The sequence below is a fragment of the Passer montanus genome, unplaced genomic scaffold, assembly GCF_014805655.1.
Source record: "Passer montanus isolate IOZ18808 unplaced genomic scaffold, ASM1480565v1 scaffold61, whole genome shotgun sequence".
Lineage (NCBI taxonomy): Eukaryota > Metazoa > Chordata > Aves > Passeriformes > Passeridae > Passer > Passer montanus.
Window position 1 is genome coordinate 184,898 of NW_024371149.1, and position 16,466 is coordinate 201,363.

The 16,466-nt window shown below is 41.6% G+C and overlaps 1 protein-coding gene and 1 long non-coding RNA gene across 2 annotated transcripts in view; one reads left to right on the forward strand and one right to left on the reverse strand.

The window, feature by feature from the left end:
• The window catches only part of LOC120510908, a 36,461-nt gene that overhangs the window by 16,192 nt on the left and 3,803 nt on the right, over positions 1-16,466 (reverse strand). The window lies entirely within an intron of this gene.
• ZCCHC24 (zinc finger CCHC-type containing 24) overlaps positions 15,615-16,466 on the forward strand; it is a 108,064-nt gene continuing 107,212 nt past the window's right edge. The window contains exon 1 of the mRNA XM_039727260.1: positions 15,615-16,236. Coding sequence (XP_039583194.1) covers positions 15,997-16,236 — 240 coding nt within the window. The 5' untranslated portion in view covers positions 15,615-15,996. The remainder of the gene's footprint in view (positions 16,237-16,466) is intronic.

The following is a 16,466-nucleotide window of genomic DNA, read 5'->3' on the forward strand; positions in this document are numbered from 1 at the left end:
ATGGAGCTATGTAGATATGACCACTCCAGGCCAGCCTTGTGCTAAACTTGGCAAAAGAGATAAAATATCCATAGAAAAATGTCCACAAAATCTAAAAAAAAAAAAAAAAAAAGGGAGTGAACAGAAAGAAGTGAAAGAGTTTTTCTAATGCCATAGAGTAGTTCTTGTTAGAGTGGCTAACAAGAAATAGGAATACAGTTCTTCCCAAGTTCCCTCTACTGCCCTAACCACAAGATGTGCTGCTGCATACCAGTGATTATTCTATGAGATCAAGACTTGACTGTGTATTGATTCACTGTTTAGAAGCTGAAAACAGACAAACAGTTCAGAAGCATAGTAAGAAATCAATGGATCACTGTTAATTTCCTTCCCAGTATCCATTGTTTGCTATGAGATGCTTCCACACAGCATTTATGGGAGCTCTCTAACCAACAATGCAGCCCTTCTTAATCCAAGCAGTGACATATTTTTAAAGTTTCATTTCCAAGAAGATACTTAAGCAGCTAAAAGGTTTAAAATTTCTTAGCTCTTTGTCAAGCTCCTTAATGGGGCTGGGGGAAAGAAAAGATTGGTAGATTCAGCAGTGAAAATAAATTCCCCAAAGAAGAGAAGTTTTGGCAACTAATTATAAGTGGAAAAATGGTGAAAACATCAGTTGTGAAAACTCAGACTTCTAAAAATGTTCCTACAAGGTCTCAAATTTATTTACAGACAGTAACACATCTATAATTATAGCAATCTTCCCAAATAGGTCAGGATAGCCTTTTCCCTGCAGATTAGTTATCTAAGGCACAAAGAAGATAACAGTAACATTCCCAAAGTCTCACTTGTTGAAAAACTAATAAAGCCAGGTCACACATTTTCTGGTCTTGATATGAAACTCACTCAAAACAGCAGGTTTACTAACACAAAATGCTTTAAACACCCTGCAGAGGAGCAAAAGGTTTGTGTTGGTTTTGTTGTTGTTGTTTGGGGTTTTCTTATTGTAGCCATTTAGAAACACGGACAATCCTTTACCAGAGGCCCACTGTCAGTAGTACTGACATCAAAATTCAGTTCTCAACATGTAGCTACTGGTTTTTACTCACCCTGGTTTTGCTTATGAAGGTAAGTAATGTGTACTTCTATGGCAAAGTAAAACGTGAGAAAAGTTTCTTTTTTCTCAGATAAAGAACACATCAGCAAGTCACAATAGGCAATTACAAGAGGGTTACACTGCATCAAGAAATATTTTACAGTATGCTTAATAGGTGTATAGAATAACATGCAACCAAACTAATTAAATGTAGCAATTTGTTGACTATTATCTACTGTTGCTAAGGTTAAAACCTGGTATTTTGAGGAAGGTGGCCAGAACTCCAAAAGACAAGTGCCCACGCATTCAGCTGGCTCAGTCACACTGCAGGCTGTACAGATGCTGTGTGACAAACCCTGTCAGAATTACATGACTTTCTCTTTAGACTGGAAAAGTGTGTTCCTACGGAGTAAGCCTAAGGTTTGTGGTTTACTGATTGGAAAGATCTGTTGTGTCACTGTCTATATAAGCTGCATTGTGGCCAACCCTTGGCCAAATGGTAAATATATATGATTTCCTATTCTGCCAAAACACAGGCTCCATTGACACGTACACTTGAAAGGCTAAACTGAACTATCCACTTCATCTAAACACCTGTGCAATTCAGCAACATCTCCAATCTATAGCTAAAATTTCAGGCTTTTGTGCAGGACTGAGGAGCTTTAACCCATGATTATTTTCAAGACAGTAGAGCAAGACCTGCAAATAAATTAAAAAAAAAATAGTTCCTGCATAGTCATGTGAATAATTAATTCCCTTATGTATCCCTAGATACCCCCAGGTTAACAGTTAACGCAAGGGGTTTTGAACAAATTCTGCAAGAAAGTCTAGCTTAAGCTGACTCTCAAAAATATAAGAGGTGTCAAATATTGGCTAGGATAATAAAAAAAAAATTAGTAATTTGTCCTTGACAAGAAACTATTTTTCTCTTAAAAATTTGTACAGTCATATTTGTACATGATTTTCCCACAGATTGTGACGTAATCAGAAGTTACTGAAAAGAACTTAAAAGAACCACAGCCCTTTACACTTATACCACATTTTCTTTGGGGTGAAAGCTGGGAAGGAATAGCTGTGTTATCTGCTAACAGATCATCAAAGGCCTTCCAGAAAATGAACTTACTGTCCACATAGAGCAAGCAACAGAATCACTGGGTCTTGATTAAGCAGTGGTTAAAATAAACAACTGGGAAGCACCATTCCAATAGCCACTTTTAAAACCTGAAAATAAATTGATAATTATAATAACTGCTGCTGGAAAAAGTCTGAGTGGTTATTGCTTTATTCTTAAGCCAGGTACAGCCTCAGCTAGGAGGCAGCAAATTCAGGTATTTCAAAATATACTTCTTCAAAGCAGAAGGTACTCTGTAGGATTTTTTAAAAAGCAAATAACAGTTTAAAAAAACCCAAAACTATGCTAACAATGCATGTTAAAATTTAGTAGCTGCTTTAAATTTTTAATTTGTAATTTTTTTCATGAAGCATCATGAGATAAATGCTGGCATCCCATTTGTTTCATTTAGTTAAATTTAGAATAACCAAAATCATTTTTTATCACTTGGTGATTGAAATATTTCCTCCACATTAAACTTTTCTTTCTTCCTTTTGTGTTGGAAAAAAAAGAGAAAAAATGCTAGAGGTGAGAAGTCTACTTGGAGGAAGTTTGCTACTGAAGCTACAGCTTCAGTCAACTTAAAGACTTACAGTGTACAATACTTGAGAAGTTCTAGCTAACCACAGTCTGTAATAAATAATTCCTTTTTAATAACCATAAAATTTTTACTGGAAGGCTAGTGAAAAATTATTGTAGACAGCATAGTCTGCCATTGAGATAAAAAGCAATAGCTGCTCAGTCAAAGCAGTGTGGTTGCTTTAAAGCAAATCTGTTCCCTCCTTCAACAGTTGGACTACACTAATAAGTTAACAGAATAGCCAATAATATGGTTTTATGTGCTTTTTTCACAAGGCATTGGGAAGAGCTGTCTCACAAATATTAACAAGGAAAATTAATAGTTGTGAGCACACATGCATATAACCAGAGACATCCACCTCTCTTCCTGCTAGGGAAGAAATGATATAAACTTATTCTTCAACAGAGGAAGAAAATATAATACTGGAACAACCCAATTTCTATTTATTCATTGTGTTATTGATACATTTATTAAAGATTGGAAAGCAGAAGAGAGTCAGGAAATGAGGGTGCTCTGAATAAATAGGCAAAGGAACACTTTTTAAAAAGAGAATTAGAGGAATAAGACAAAAAGGCAGAGCCTAGTACTATTAAATAAATTATTTTAAAATATTATTTTTCAAGAAAAAATTTAATGGGCATCCAGTGTGAAGTTAAAACCAAATAACTTTGTTTGATATGTCAGTAGGAACTGCTAAGTCATGAACATTTATACAGGTATATTTGAAAAGTAAATCTTTGAGAAAGTATTTATAACATTCAAAACTATGCCCTGTGGTTTGCAGAGCAGATGCTGGACTCCCCCCAGGACATGGGAGCATTCCACATAGAGCCAGGATGCTAGGAGTGATTAAGGCAGATCCAGAGCCTTCCCCTGTTAGAAAAGGGTGGCTTATTAGTTCTGGGAATCTGTCACAACCAGCCAGTGGAAAAAAGGGGAGCTGGAGATGTTGCATGTATAGCAAAAGTGTTTTTTTTCACTACAGGCTAGGAGGTTTTTGTTGGGTTTTGGTTTGTATTAATTCTAACAATGTCATCCAAAACCACCAATACCCCAGTTTAGCCTGTACCTATATTGCTGCATGAGCAGAAGTTGAACAGTAATAGAAGTACTTCATGTGAAAAAAAATGTTTAAAGTGCAAAGCTCATAATAAATTCTTAGCTTATGCTTGAAACTTCAGGGTCTGGGCAGGCACTTAAAAGCCACAAAGACACAGGTGGCCAAAAAAAGCCTGGCTGCTGCAGGGACCCAAAGCCACCGCTGAAGGTCTGGGGTTTCACTGCCTTCTCTTGGCAATCTGTTGAGCTTGAAGGGACATCAGAATTAGCTGACGTGGTGCAGTGAAGTGGCTGTAACAGACATAATCGATCATGGGAAGAACAAGAAAAACCTTATATTTGTTCCCACAAGTACTCCCCAGCAGTGGGTGGGGTTGACGTTTACAGCCTTTCCCAAAGGCAGCCGGGCACTTTAAATTCCCTGCTTTGAGGTGAGGGTGCTTGCCTTAACAGGGGTGCAGCTTTACAACACTGTCTGAGTGCTGTGAAAAGAAAGGAGTAAGTTCAATGGAGGCTTTTAGAGTTCTCCAGTAGCTTCTGTCACTCAAAACACAGCCACTCTTAATCCCAGTTCCAATAAACAGTGGAAACCATTCCCCTGAAATTCATGTGGCAAAGCAGCCTTAAGTGAAAGGTTCAGACCTCCTTGCTCTCAGGTCCTGGGGGATGCCAGCAGCTTTAGTAGTCAAGTCAGCTCATTAGAAAAGGCAGAAAACTAGTTCAAAGGTAAACAATGAAATAAAAGATAAATATTCTTCATGCATCCAGATTCCAGTCAGCCCTTTAAAGAGGGCTAGAATTCAGTGGGACAAAAATTCCAGAAGCAGACTGGCTGACTAGGATTTTTTTAACTGAAAATTTTTCTCATTTCAGAGGTAAAGGCAGGATGAGACTTTGCATCCCAAGTGTAGACCATTTTTTCAAGGAAGGGGTTGTATTTCAAGAATACCCACTGTTAAAGCACACTAATCAAGTCCCTGCTACCTGGGTTACTGATTTGAGTTAGAAATTAGAGGTCAGAGCTTTGGTTGTCTCTTCCTGCTAGGGGTTCACATTTATCCACATTCAAATCAGGTTCTTGGTCCAGGTCTACAGACCTACAAAGTTTTTTTAATAACACCTAGCAAATGGATACACTAACCCTTATTTAATATTGATAAAGAACTTAGCAATTCAAGAGTACCATTGAGTTGAAGGTCACTGAAGAAAAATATTATTGTAGAGCATGAAAATTATACAAGGCCATTTTCTTTTTCCCTTGATGGCTGAAACTTGTCTCACATCACTAATAAAATCCTGACTTAATGGGTGTTTAGTGTCCTGTGACAAATAATACATACTTTTGATTCCATTCCAAGCAAATAAGTAAACATCAGTACTGCATTGGGCCACTAAGCCTCACAGAAAGGACAAATAGCCTCCATAATGAAAAAAAACCCATAAAAATAGTACAAGTAAAGACAAACTATTCAAGGTATCACAGTGTGAAAACATTTTGTGATTCCCGAAATGCCAGTATGGCAAGCTTTCATGTAATATTCTGTGCTCTTCAAAAACACAGAGGGGGTCATCTTACCATTTTGAAACCCTTGCTAACAAAAATGCTTGGTTGAGAGCTGTCTTTCAAGCCTCCACAAAAGAGAAAGCATAAAAAGCTGTATAACTGGGTGAGGAAATCAACAACAAAAACTCAAACAAAACCCTCAGAAACAAACAAACCCCCCTCAAACAAAGAGCCAAAACAAAGAAACCCAGCAACGACAACAAAAACCCACACAAGGGGGAGAACTACTATAGTACATCCTGAATGGATGGGAAGGGCAAAGGCAGGAATTCACATTTAGCCCCAGGACGAGCACAGAAGCAACAGAAATACTCTTCATCTTCTCTTAAGGGCAATGAGGAAAGCCAGAGGAACAGTGGAGTTCATGTTCTGGTCTCAGGTAGGCTCACCTGGAGAGCATTATGTCAATGCTTCAATCCAGACCAGGACCATTCCTGTCATAAATATTGTTGAGGCTGCTCTCACTTGTTTTTATTCACATCTCAGAGCACCCATAGCATGTGCTAAACAAATCTGTGCTCTTCCTGCTGGTCTAGATGGCAAGACTATCATCTTGCCTTAGGGAGAAAAAAAACACAAAAATGTGTAGGTTGTGGATGCCAGATCCATCGATCCTTTTAAAAAGAACTAAATCACTAACACAGATATAATCCTGTTTGCTGTCCACCCCTTGGGCTGGACTGTTACTTCTCCAAACAGAAAAAAAACCACCCAAAAATCACCCAAAGTATTACAAAGAAAAGGAACAGTGAATTTAGTGATAAAGAATAATTCAGTAAGGAAAAGTGAATGATTAGAGAAGCAGATTGAAAAGAATATGGCTTTTCCACCAAACTTTGAGAATTACCAGAACTAAAAAATTTAAGACATCTAGGCAGGATATATGACTCTTTCAATTTCTACTGAGTTCTAACTGAGTGATTTTCAAGCTTTCAATGGAATATGCAAGTACCAGAGAGCCATAGTAGCCCGATTAAAAATGCATTACAGAACCCAAGGAGACTAAGTTCTGTCTCTGGTAACTCCATGGAATTTATTAGTCCTTGCAGACTGGCTGCTATTATGAGGAAAAGCAATTATTCACGTTAAAGCGTGACTGTTAATTTAAAAATGTCTCAATGTAACCCAAGTCTCCTGCTACAATACAGCCATCAAGACATCCAGAAAGCAGATCTTTATAGGGTATAGCATGAACTATTAATTTATTTGTCTTCTAGAGCCATTCTTTATGAAAGAATTGCAATCACATAGCTCTGATGGTGGAAGAGAAAAGAGAATATTTGAAGTGTACAAACAATACAAGATACAGGTATTGCAAAAGAGAGAATAGAACCAAATCTGAACCCTGTTCAAACTGTCCAACTACAGCTGAAAATTAATTATGATTTTGGAAGTACTTCTGCAAATTGCTACTCCAGCTGATACCCCAGCCACAGTTAACCACAAATCAAAGCCAAACCACAACATTTTACTGGGGATATTAGTTGTCACTGTCAGTTCTCCTCCAAAGACTTTTTAAAGAGAATAATAATTTTGGCAATAATTGCAGCACAGTCATATTTTCAGTTCACCAAGGAGAAAATTTTAAAATAAAAAAAGGGTTTTATTTCTAATACATTGTTGAATTCTCTACTAAATTTAGGTAAGCTTAAGACAAGTGAAACATTTTGGTAACACTCAGTTTGCCAAGGGATGCCTGATATTTTTCTGCTAACACAATAAAAACCACAATAGAGATAAGTGGTTGTGGGTTTTTTTCCTAGCTGCATGACTCCTCTTATCTCACCTCAAAACATCTGGCAAAATAGGGAAACAGATGCAGGATACCAACATCTTCATGCAAGTCATTCATGACCTAGAAAGAAACAGCTGAAAAGCATGATCCTTTCTTGTGCTGTGCCTCGTTGGGGATGTTACCATTTGTCATCCCCACTTTGCTATATTTTGATATAGATACAGTGAAAACACACATGCTTACACCAGAGGCAAAATGACAAGCACATATAACATGACACTAGTGACAAAGCAGAACATGAACTTTTTTCTGCAGAGCCTTCAGCAGTGCTCCAGACCCCTCTGGTTCTCATTAATGAGGGGCAACACCTTGCACCCCAACTTTCAGACCATAAAAACCAACCTGTTCCTTTGGAAGTAATCTGTACATGACAGTGTTCTAATTCTTAAAATGGTAGATAACCCATTTCTAACATTTGAAGGGTTTTTTAAATTAATTCTCCTTTCCTCTGAACCTAAGACAGCAAAGACAAACACAGACTAGCAGCTGAACTCCTACTCATTGCCATGTCCTTGATTCAAAGTGTATTAGTAACTAAGCAAAAACAAACTAGATTGTCAGGAAAAAGGTTCAACAATTTCATATGTTCAATCGTTTCATCTGCTCCCCTAGAAGTGGTAGCAAACAAACTGCATATTCCACGTATGTAAAATAAACACATAATTACTATCTAAAAGTTGAACTTGGTGGGGGGTTTTTTGTTTGCTTGTTTTTTGGTGTTTTTTTTTTTTTTTAATTTACTTGGTTTGGGGACCCACACACTCAACATGTATTATTTTAATTTAGGTTTGTCTGTGAAAATATTATCACTTCATATAGGCTTTTTTGTAGAAATTTCACTAACTCCAAAACAATGTAAAAAACCAGCTCAGTTTGCTCCAGTAGTGTCCCACTTTGCTAGAGAACTGGATACATTCTTGTTGAATATAATTATAGTGTAGCATTTTTTAATTAAAATATGCAGCGATGGGGAAATTTTTTTTTTGTGAGTGTAATACATACCTGTGCCATTAGCAATGCTGAAATTTGGCAATGGCAGGAACACACAGTGCCTTTGACAGCCCTGATGTTTGTGCTACTGAGCTGAAGCCCCTTTCCTGAAAGATGTTTCCCCTGAAGGCATGAAAGGCAACCAGCATAGGAGTAAGCCATCAAGAAAAGATTTAAACTATGATTTTCTATACTTACCCTTTATATTTCCCAAGGTAAAAAAGTGCAAGGCCTTTTGCTATGGTTTGGAAGGTGAGAACTAAGATTACACTGGGACATCCCCCCATTCCTTCACGTCCTTATTCACCTAGCAATTCACTTCTGACACTTTTAAGGAATGTCTCTGACAGTGCTGATTGGGATGAATGTTTTTCACTCAGTGACAAGGATGCTGTGGCAGAAACAGTGAGGTGGACACACATCAGCTGGACAATGTTTCTGTAGGTACACAGTCACACACACACTCTAGCTGGCCCTGGCCTACAAGGGCTGAGACAAGTGGAAGAAAACAAGGTGCAATCAACATCAAAGGTGGAAAAATAAACACTATGCTTTTTTCACTCGTTCATCAATAAACATACTATCTGTTCATTGGCTGTCTACATTTCTGAGCAAATATGACATTCCATTAGGTAGAAATATTGGAAAGTTAATTTTGGAGCAATTACACCCCTTGCAGACTTCCTCAGCTTTCATTTTTATTTTTCATTCAACAAGTTATTAGTGTTAATGATACCCTTGGCTAATCCCATCCTCACAGGACCAGGTGGTACATGTTAACACTTCCAAATTAACAGCTGTGTTTCAGAGAGAGACACTGGTAGGCTTGTTCAGCCCTTTACAGGAGAAGAAGTTACTTGTCTCACTGCATCGCACAGGGTCAGGTCAGTACTCACGGGCTGGCACCAGTCTTAACTTAAGAGGTTCATTGTAAGGGTCTGCAGTAGTGTTTAGGCCAACACAGAGAGTAAAAATAAAGTTTCAGGTTAGCAGGTAAGAAAAATTACCATAAGAATTCAAAATATTCCAGTTTTACACCAAGAAGAGTGGCATACTTCTCCCTAAGGCATGCATGCCTATACCCCTTCTGGTTCATTTATTCACTGTAATCTTCACTGTAACTTAATTTTTCTTATTCAGGATTGCATTGAAGAAACAAAGAAAATGTCTTGCTAGAAATTTCTGTTTTGCCTTCAGTTGAATTAAACTGGGCTAACATGAATAGGAACTTGAGTAGGGACAAGCAACTTTATAAAAATAATTGTTTTTACACAGGCTTTAAAAGAGCACTTTTCCCCTTGTGAATATTTTCTTTTCCCTTATGAGTGACTTCTACTAAACAAGACATACATGTGAGAGAGAATGATGTCTGTCAATTGTATTAATTGAGGTGAAAAAAACCCCTGGATTAAAAAGGAAGAGGACAGTTTTTAATGTTATAAAGTAGTTCTAGTGTTCCATTAGCAGTGCTAACTTATGCAATATCACTGTGACTTTTATCTATGATTGGCAGATGTATATATATGGAAAGGTTTTTTTGCTAGAATTTACTCTATAAAAAATTTGTCTGCACCAAGATCACTGTTCTCAAAAAACCATACACCAGGAGTGATGTAGTAAATCTAATCCAAAACCTGTACAGTCATATGTGTTATAAAAGCTGGTGACTTTTAGGCCCTTGGTGGGCTGGTAGCAGGGAACAGCCCCTTCCTGCACAGAGCTGTAAAAGCATTGGTACTTACTGCCACTCCACTGCCTGCACCAGGCAGCTCAAAGGCAGATGGTCCTGGCAAACTCTGTAGGTAAGAGGCAAGAACTGAGCCCTTGTGTGAGACAGAGGTCCAAGTTTCAGAAAATAAAAACCTTGTGTCTTCAGTCATCTGCAGTTCATTCCTTTTATTTGAAGAATTGCCTGAAACCTGCTTGGAGAGTTTTCAAGTCTGATATAAATATTGTGCTGACTCAAAGTACCAAGGAAACAAACTTCCCTGCAACAGAGTTAGTGCCGATTAAGACTGGCAACTAATTCTAGCCTAGTCTAGAATTAACATGGCAGCTCAGCACGGATAAGATATTTACACTCATGAACAAATAAATAATTCTGTCATCCGGACTAACAGAAAGTGGGGATAAAACAGAAAAAGCAAACCCACTGACAATCCTGGGTATGTAAAAAAAGCATTAAGAAGAAATTAGTGAGAGTGCAGCACTGCCACAAGTAGTAGCAGTATGCTCTGTGATGGCTGGGGCGCCAGCAGATTGCCATACCGTGAATAAAATACTGCTTCCAGACCCAATCTGACTTCACAACAATCCCAAAAAGCAGTCAAACACTCCATTAATCAAAAGATAATTGTAGATACAATCACAGCCTCCAATTCCAGTGCAGCCACTCTGTTTGCAGGTCCCATCGGTTCCTTCCTGTCATTTCCATCTATTTCATGTATGTTTATCTCTGGCATTCTTTTTTGCCTCCTGCAGTTGCTCTAACTCAAAGCCTTGTTCTACCTCAGCAAGCAGGGTTTATAGTTATTGGAAGAAAAGATCTGGTGGAGCTCCTAGGGAAAACAGAGAAGTGGCAAACAATTAGGCATTATCTGTCTCCTGGAGCTTGCAGTACCATGGAATTGGTGAGAGAAGTAGATGGGCAGACATACTATATGCAGTAAAGGGACACACAGAAAAATGCAAATGAAACCCTCCATGCATTTTCAAAAGGATCAAGTAAAGAATCCTCCTTTCCCTCCTTGGGTAATTGCTTGAGGATTTCTATTGCATTCTTTGAGGGGCTCCATAAATAACACCTAACTTGTTCTTCAGCTGGGAACCAGTTACAAAGCACTGAGGCCATTTAACCCTCAGTAAAGGGTCTCCTGGAGCATAAGGCAGATTAGAGGGATCCCCCGGTGACACAAAATTCCTGGGCCTCTGCACTTGCCTGGCATTTCTCTGGCTGCAGAAGCAACCATCAGCAGCTGTTCCAACACAAACACTTCCAGGTAAGGCAGATGGGCTCCCCTGCACCCACTTCTCCCTAACTGCTACTGCTCTTTTCCTTGGACTCCCTCTCTTGGATTCCTGGATCAAGCAAGTGAAAGGGGTTAGGATGGGCTAAGGAGAAGGAACAAGATACCTCAGCTACTGTTTTGGACATGGATGCTGAACTTTTTAGATCAGTACTAGAAACAAGGAGATACTACCTTTCAAAACTGAAATAATGGAACAATTCAGATGACTGTGCTGCAGCTGAAGAAGGTACAAGAAGCTTTGTAAAACTATACAGAAAGATCAAACCACTATTTCTCACACAGCTACTCAGATCCAGGGCTTATTTCATGCAATTACTCAGCAATGCACTGACATCTTAACAGAGAGCAAGCAAGGAGGCCCCAGGACTAGAAACCGCAAAGTGGCCAGGTGCAGAATCTGTGAGCTCCAAGAGGATCTGTTACACCAATTACCTACTTGGTGGTTTGAGACAGTCTTGCAGGAATTGTGCTTCACACACTATCCACAGCAAATCATAACTGCATATGGTATGTATTTACTAACATTATACATATGGATGAACTATACCTTTATATCCATCTATTTCCAGGATTTTCTATGTCAAATCTAAAGGAGGAAGAAAACAGGAATTTTTACTTTTGTACCTAAGCACTGGGTTGCAGCTGATCCTTTACAAAGGCACAAAAATCCATGGTGCTCCATATCCAAGAACATGCATTTCCCAGACTTACTTTGACTAACTTTGGTTTCTGCTACTTTTCACTGCTGGCAGTGGAAATGTTGTACCTACCCAGCCAGCACAAGTGGTTTTAACATCCATAACTCACAAATGCCACATGCAGATGTGCTTTCACAGTTTACAACTCTGCTGAACTGCCTTCTCATAATTCAAAGAGTGCTCACACAGATTCCACCGCATAGTGAAATTATTTCATAATAAGATAAGAATCTCTGTTGCAGCAGATGAAAAACATTTGTTTGGAATATTTCAGCCACGCTGCAGATGAACGGCCTATTGCATTATGTATATCCTGATTACAGAAACTGGAGAATACAGTGGGTTCAAGTTACACATGTTCTCTAGTCTTATTGGCAGTTTTGGGTATTCGTTCTATTTTCCTACTGGAGCCTCATCTAATCTAGAAGATGACTAAGAAGACAGCAATTCAAACCAAGACAAATTTAAAAGCACAAGAATCCAGGATATTTGAGTAGGGCATATTCATTTTTAAAATATGGAGGAGAATAAAATTTTTCTTTAAAAGAAATGTCAATCACATGTATAGTTTAAAGGCTGGTATCACTAAAGGTATGAACATTGCAAGCAAGAACATAAATACATTAGATTATGAAACAAGTCCTGGCCAGAAGTGGAAAATTAAGTTCCTCACTCTTGCAAAGATGTTGTGGGAAGGGTGCAGCTACAAGATGTCCAGATCACTAAGGGGACAGGCTGAATGAGCAGTTATAAGGAGATTTTGGATAAATTACATTATCACTTAAACAACAGGACTGAAGCAGCAGAATCCTGTCCCTGTGTTTGCCTTTGACTTGTTTCAAGGCTTCTATTTTCCAAGTCACTTAAGCTACTGCACTTATTCAAAGTTTGATGTTAAAGCTCCAGTTGTTTTTTACTTCATTAGCAGTACTCAAAACCAGGAGGATTCATAGACGTTTTAGCAACATAAGGCTGATGCAAAATCCATGTAGTTAATGTCACTTGTACTCCATTCCAAAATGATCAATAGGAAGATATTGTGCATGTCTGGAAGATATTTCAAAGCCATCTCACTACCTTATTGGGCACTTTTGTCTCAAGAATTGCTGAGAAGAATAGATGCAATTGACCTTAGCACCTTTTTCTGTACTGTCATGTCTCTGCTAAACAGACCATTTGTATCCATCTTCTCCTCACTCATCTACGACTCCCAGAGGTGGAGTGAACTTCCAATGAAAAAATTACCATCTTGAACCTAAAGTGGACTGTAACAAGTTTGGCAGCAGCATTTTGCTAAGCTAAGAGCAGTATTAAATAGAGAAATGAGAAGGAACTGCCTGAAACTGTTCCAGAAGAAACTGCACAGGAGACAGGGATGACAACTGAACCTCAAAGAGTGGGCACTTTTCAGTTCAGCTGCTCATAATGCATGTATTTGCAGCCTTTCCCTTTCCTCATGGGCCAAACAAAGCATCTATTCAATTTACTCATTCCTCTGCATGGTTACTAGAAGGGGCAAGGGCTAGAAGTAAGCAGAAGTTACCAGGGCTACTGCCAGGGGGCAATGACAGCCAAAAGCTCTCGGTGCTCAAATGCATCTGGTGGAGCACACGGTGCTCCTCACATCATAAGGGGTTGCTGCATTCATGAATGCAGCTGCTGCAAGAAATGCACCCCAACTCCACCTTCCCCTGCCCTGCAGCAATCTCTACCGTGTTGTCTAACTAAAGCAATCCAACCACCTACAATAAGTGCTGTATTCAATTTAGGGGGAAAAAAATATACCAAAAACTCTTCATCCAAAACATTGTATCACCTTGACCACTCCATTTTTGACCTCTGCTTTTGACCTCTATTGCTACAAGAAGCCTGTTATCTTTTCTGCCTGTTCAGAATTCCTATTTCCTTCACAGCATCTAACTAAACAGAGTGCACAGTGGAGCTGCCAAATAAAAACACATGTATTTAAGTTAGCAAGTAAAAGAGGGAAGTGATAAGAATAGAAATTGTCTTTAAGGAAGGAATTAGCATGCCTACAAAAAAAAAATCTAAACAACTCCACAACAACAAAACAAGCAGCTTCAGCCTAGTTCCCCCTTCTAGACTTTCTACCATATCCTGACTTTTTACATACCATCTGCCAGAAAGGCAAGTTCCTCAGATGTGATATCTGTTTCTTCAGGTTTTTCTTCATTTACCAGCAAATCATGGAAAATCCTCCCCCACAATTTAAGTCACTAAGCCTCATCCACCTTTTCCTTCTTTAAAACACTATGCAACTGTTTGAGTATAGGATGCAATTTGATTGAATTCTTCTGTTATGAGGAATTCCACCTTTACACTGGTGGAAGTTTGTTCCTTCTCATGCTGATGCACACTTATTTAAATGTGCCTCAAAGGCCTTCTAAACCTAGAGAGTGTACAAAGGAGTGAACTGCATCTGTGCTGCAAGGACTTTGTCACTAAAAAGAAAAGAAAAGGGAAAAAAAAAAGTAGCCTCACTAAAGGAATTCAGTTTGATTCAGCTGCTCTACCCTTGACCTTGCAGTTCTGGAAAGTTGGAATCTTCACCTGCATTTAAATTCCTGCAAGCATATAGCTCTGCTCTCCTAACTAGCAGCTCTCAAAAGTTTAACGCATCCATCTTTGGTGTTTGCAGCTGACGACTGAACAGCATTTTCTACTGTGTGTACACTGACCCTCATTTTTTGTTGCTTATAACCAGGCCTTTTCAGAAGAGTGACTTTTCTCCTATCTTGGCAGAGACATATGGCTTATTACGGCAAACCAAGATGCCAACTTTGATGTTTCAAAGGTCAGATTTTTTTTTCTGTTATCTAAGTAAAGAAGGCTTTTTTTTTTTCCCCCAAAACCATATTGGGAAGACACATTAATTTTTACCCTTTTGTCACTCGGCATAGGGAGCTATTATCAAGTTTTTAAGTTACCTCCAGGGAGCTCCTTTGAAAACTCCTAGTTTGATTACTACGGTGTTTGTACAAAGCAAGAAATAGCTGCCCTGTTCCACTCATTGCAGGGAAGGCAGCAGGCAAGAGTTTATGAACTGTAATTACCAGCTTACCCACTCAGGCTCCTTCCTAAAGCAGGAATCATTCATCATCCTCTTTTGTGCTACCGACTCCTTAAAAGGCCTACTCGGCTTTAACTCCCGGGTATCCCACCACAGCCAGGCTCCCCAAGAGCCCACGCCAGGGCTACCTAGATGGATTTCAAAGGGAACATCGCGCCGCTCGCCTGCCTTATTTGGAAAACCCTAACTCTGCACGGCTTGGCACAACCTCAGCGGCCGCGCAGGGCTTCGTAAACCTGGAGCTCTGACAGCGATTTAACGAGAAGGAACCTCAGATTGCATGAACTCCCAGCACGAGCAAGAAACAGAAATGAGAATAAAAAGAGAGGGCGGGCTGACAAGAGCCGAGCGAAAGTTGTCGAGTTAAAAACAAACCCGAAAGGGCCCAGCGCGCAGCGCTCGGGACGGCTTTGAGCGTGTTTGGCGCAAAAACCTTCAGGAAGGAGGAAAAGGAAGGCCGGGGAGCGAGGAGGGAGCCGCTCCGACCCCGGCGGGCGAGCGGCCAGCGGCGCGGGGAGAGCGGCGCGGACACCGCGGCCGCACACGCTCGGCCGGCCGCGCTCGGGCGGGCAGGACGGGGGCGGAGCGGCGCCGGGACGCCCCTGCACCCCCGCGGCGGCCGGGAGGCCTATGGGGGCGCGGCGCCGCCGCCGGAGCGCCGGCAGCCCCTCCCCGCCGCTGCCTGCCGGAGTGGGAATAAAGACAGATAGCGGGGCAGGCACCGGCCGGGCGGGCGGGACGGAGCGCGCACAAAGTTTCCTGCGGAGCCCGCGGGCGGCGGCAGCGATGCCCGTGCTGCGCGGAGCGCTGGGGCTGCGCGGGCGCCGCCGGCCTTAGGGGAGCGAGAGCGGCGCGGGGCGCGGCAGCGAGCCCCCGGCCCGTCCTCTCCTCCGGGCGGCCAGGAGGAAGCGCCCCGGGCAGGGACGGGAGAGCGGCACTGCCGGAGCGCGAGGAGGGGGACCGGCACCGCGGGGCCAGCCGCGCCGGCGGAGCCGGGGGGAAAGATGAGCTTGTTGTCAACCATCGACACCAGCGCCGCGCCCGTGTACCAGCCCGCCCAGCTCCTCAACTGGGTCTATCTCTCGCTGCAAGACACGCACCAGGCCAGCGCCTTCGATGCCTTCAGACCCGAGCCCTCCTCGTCCCAGCACCCCGACCTCGGCTACACCAAGAGCACCCCGGAGCTGGGCTCGTCACTCAGCTCCAGCTATCTCAACAGCTTCTTCCAGCTCCAGCGGAGCGAGGTGAGTCCGCCGCGCCGCCCGGCGCGGAGCCCCCGGCCCCCCCGGGCCACAACCGCCATGATGCCTCGGCAGCCTCCTGCCCCTTCCCCGGCCGGACCGAGCCCGCCCCAGGCGGGGCAGCCCCGCTCCGCGCCGCGCACCCGCGCAGGCTGCTGGTCCTGCCGCCTGGCCGGCCCCTTCCCGCCCGGCGCTCGCTCGCCGCCCGTCCCGCTAGCGGGCCGGGGAAGTAA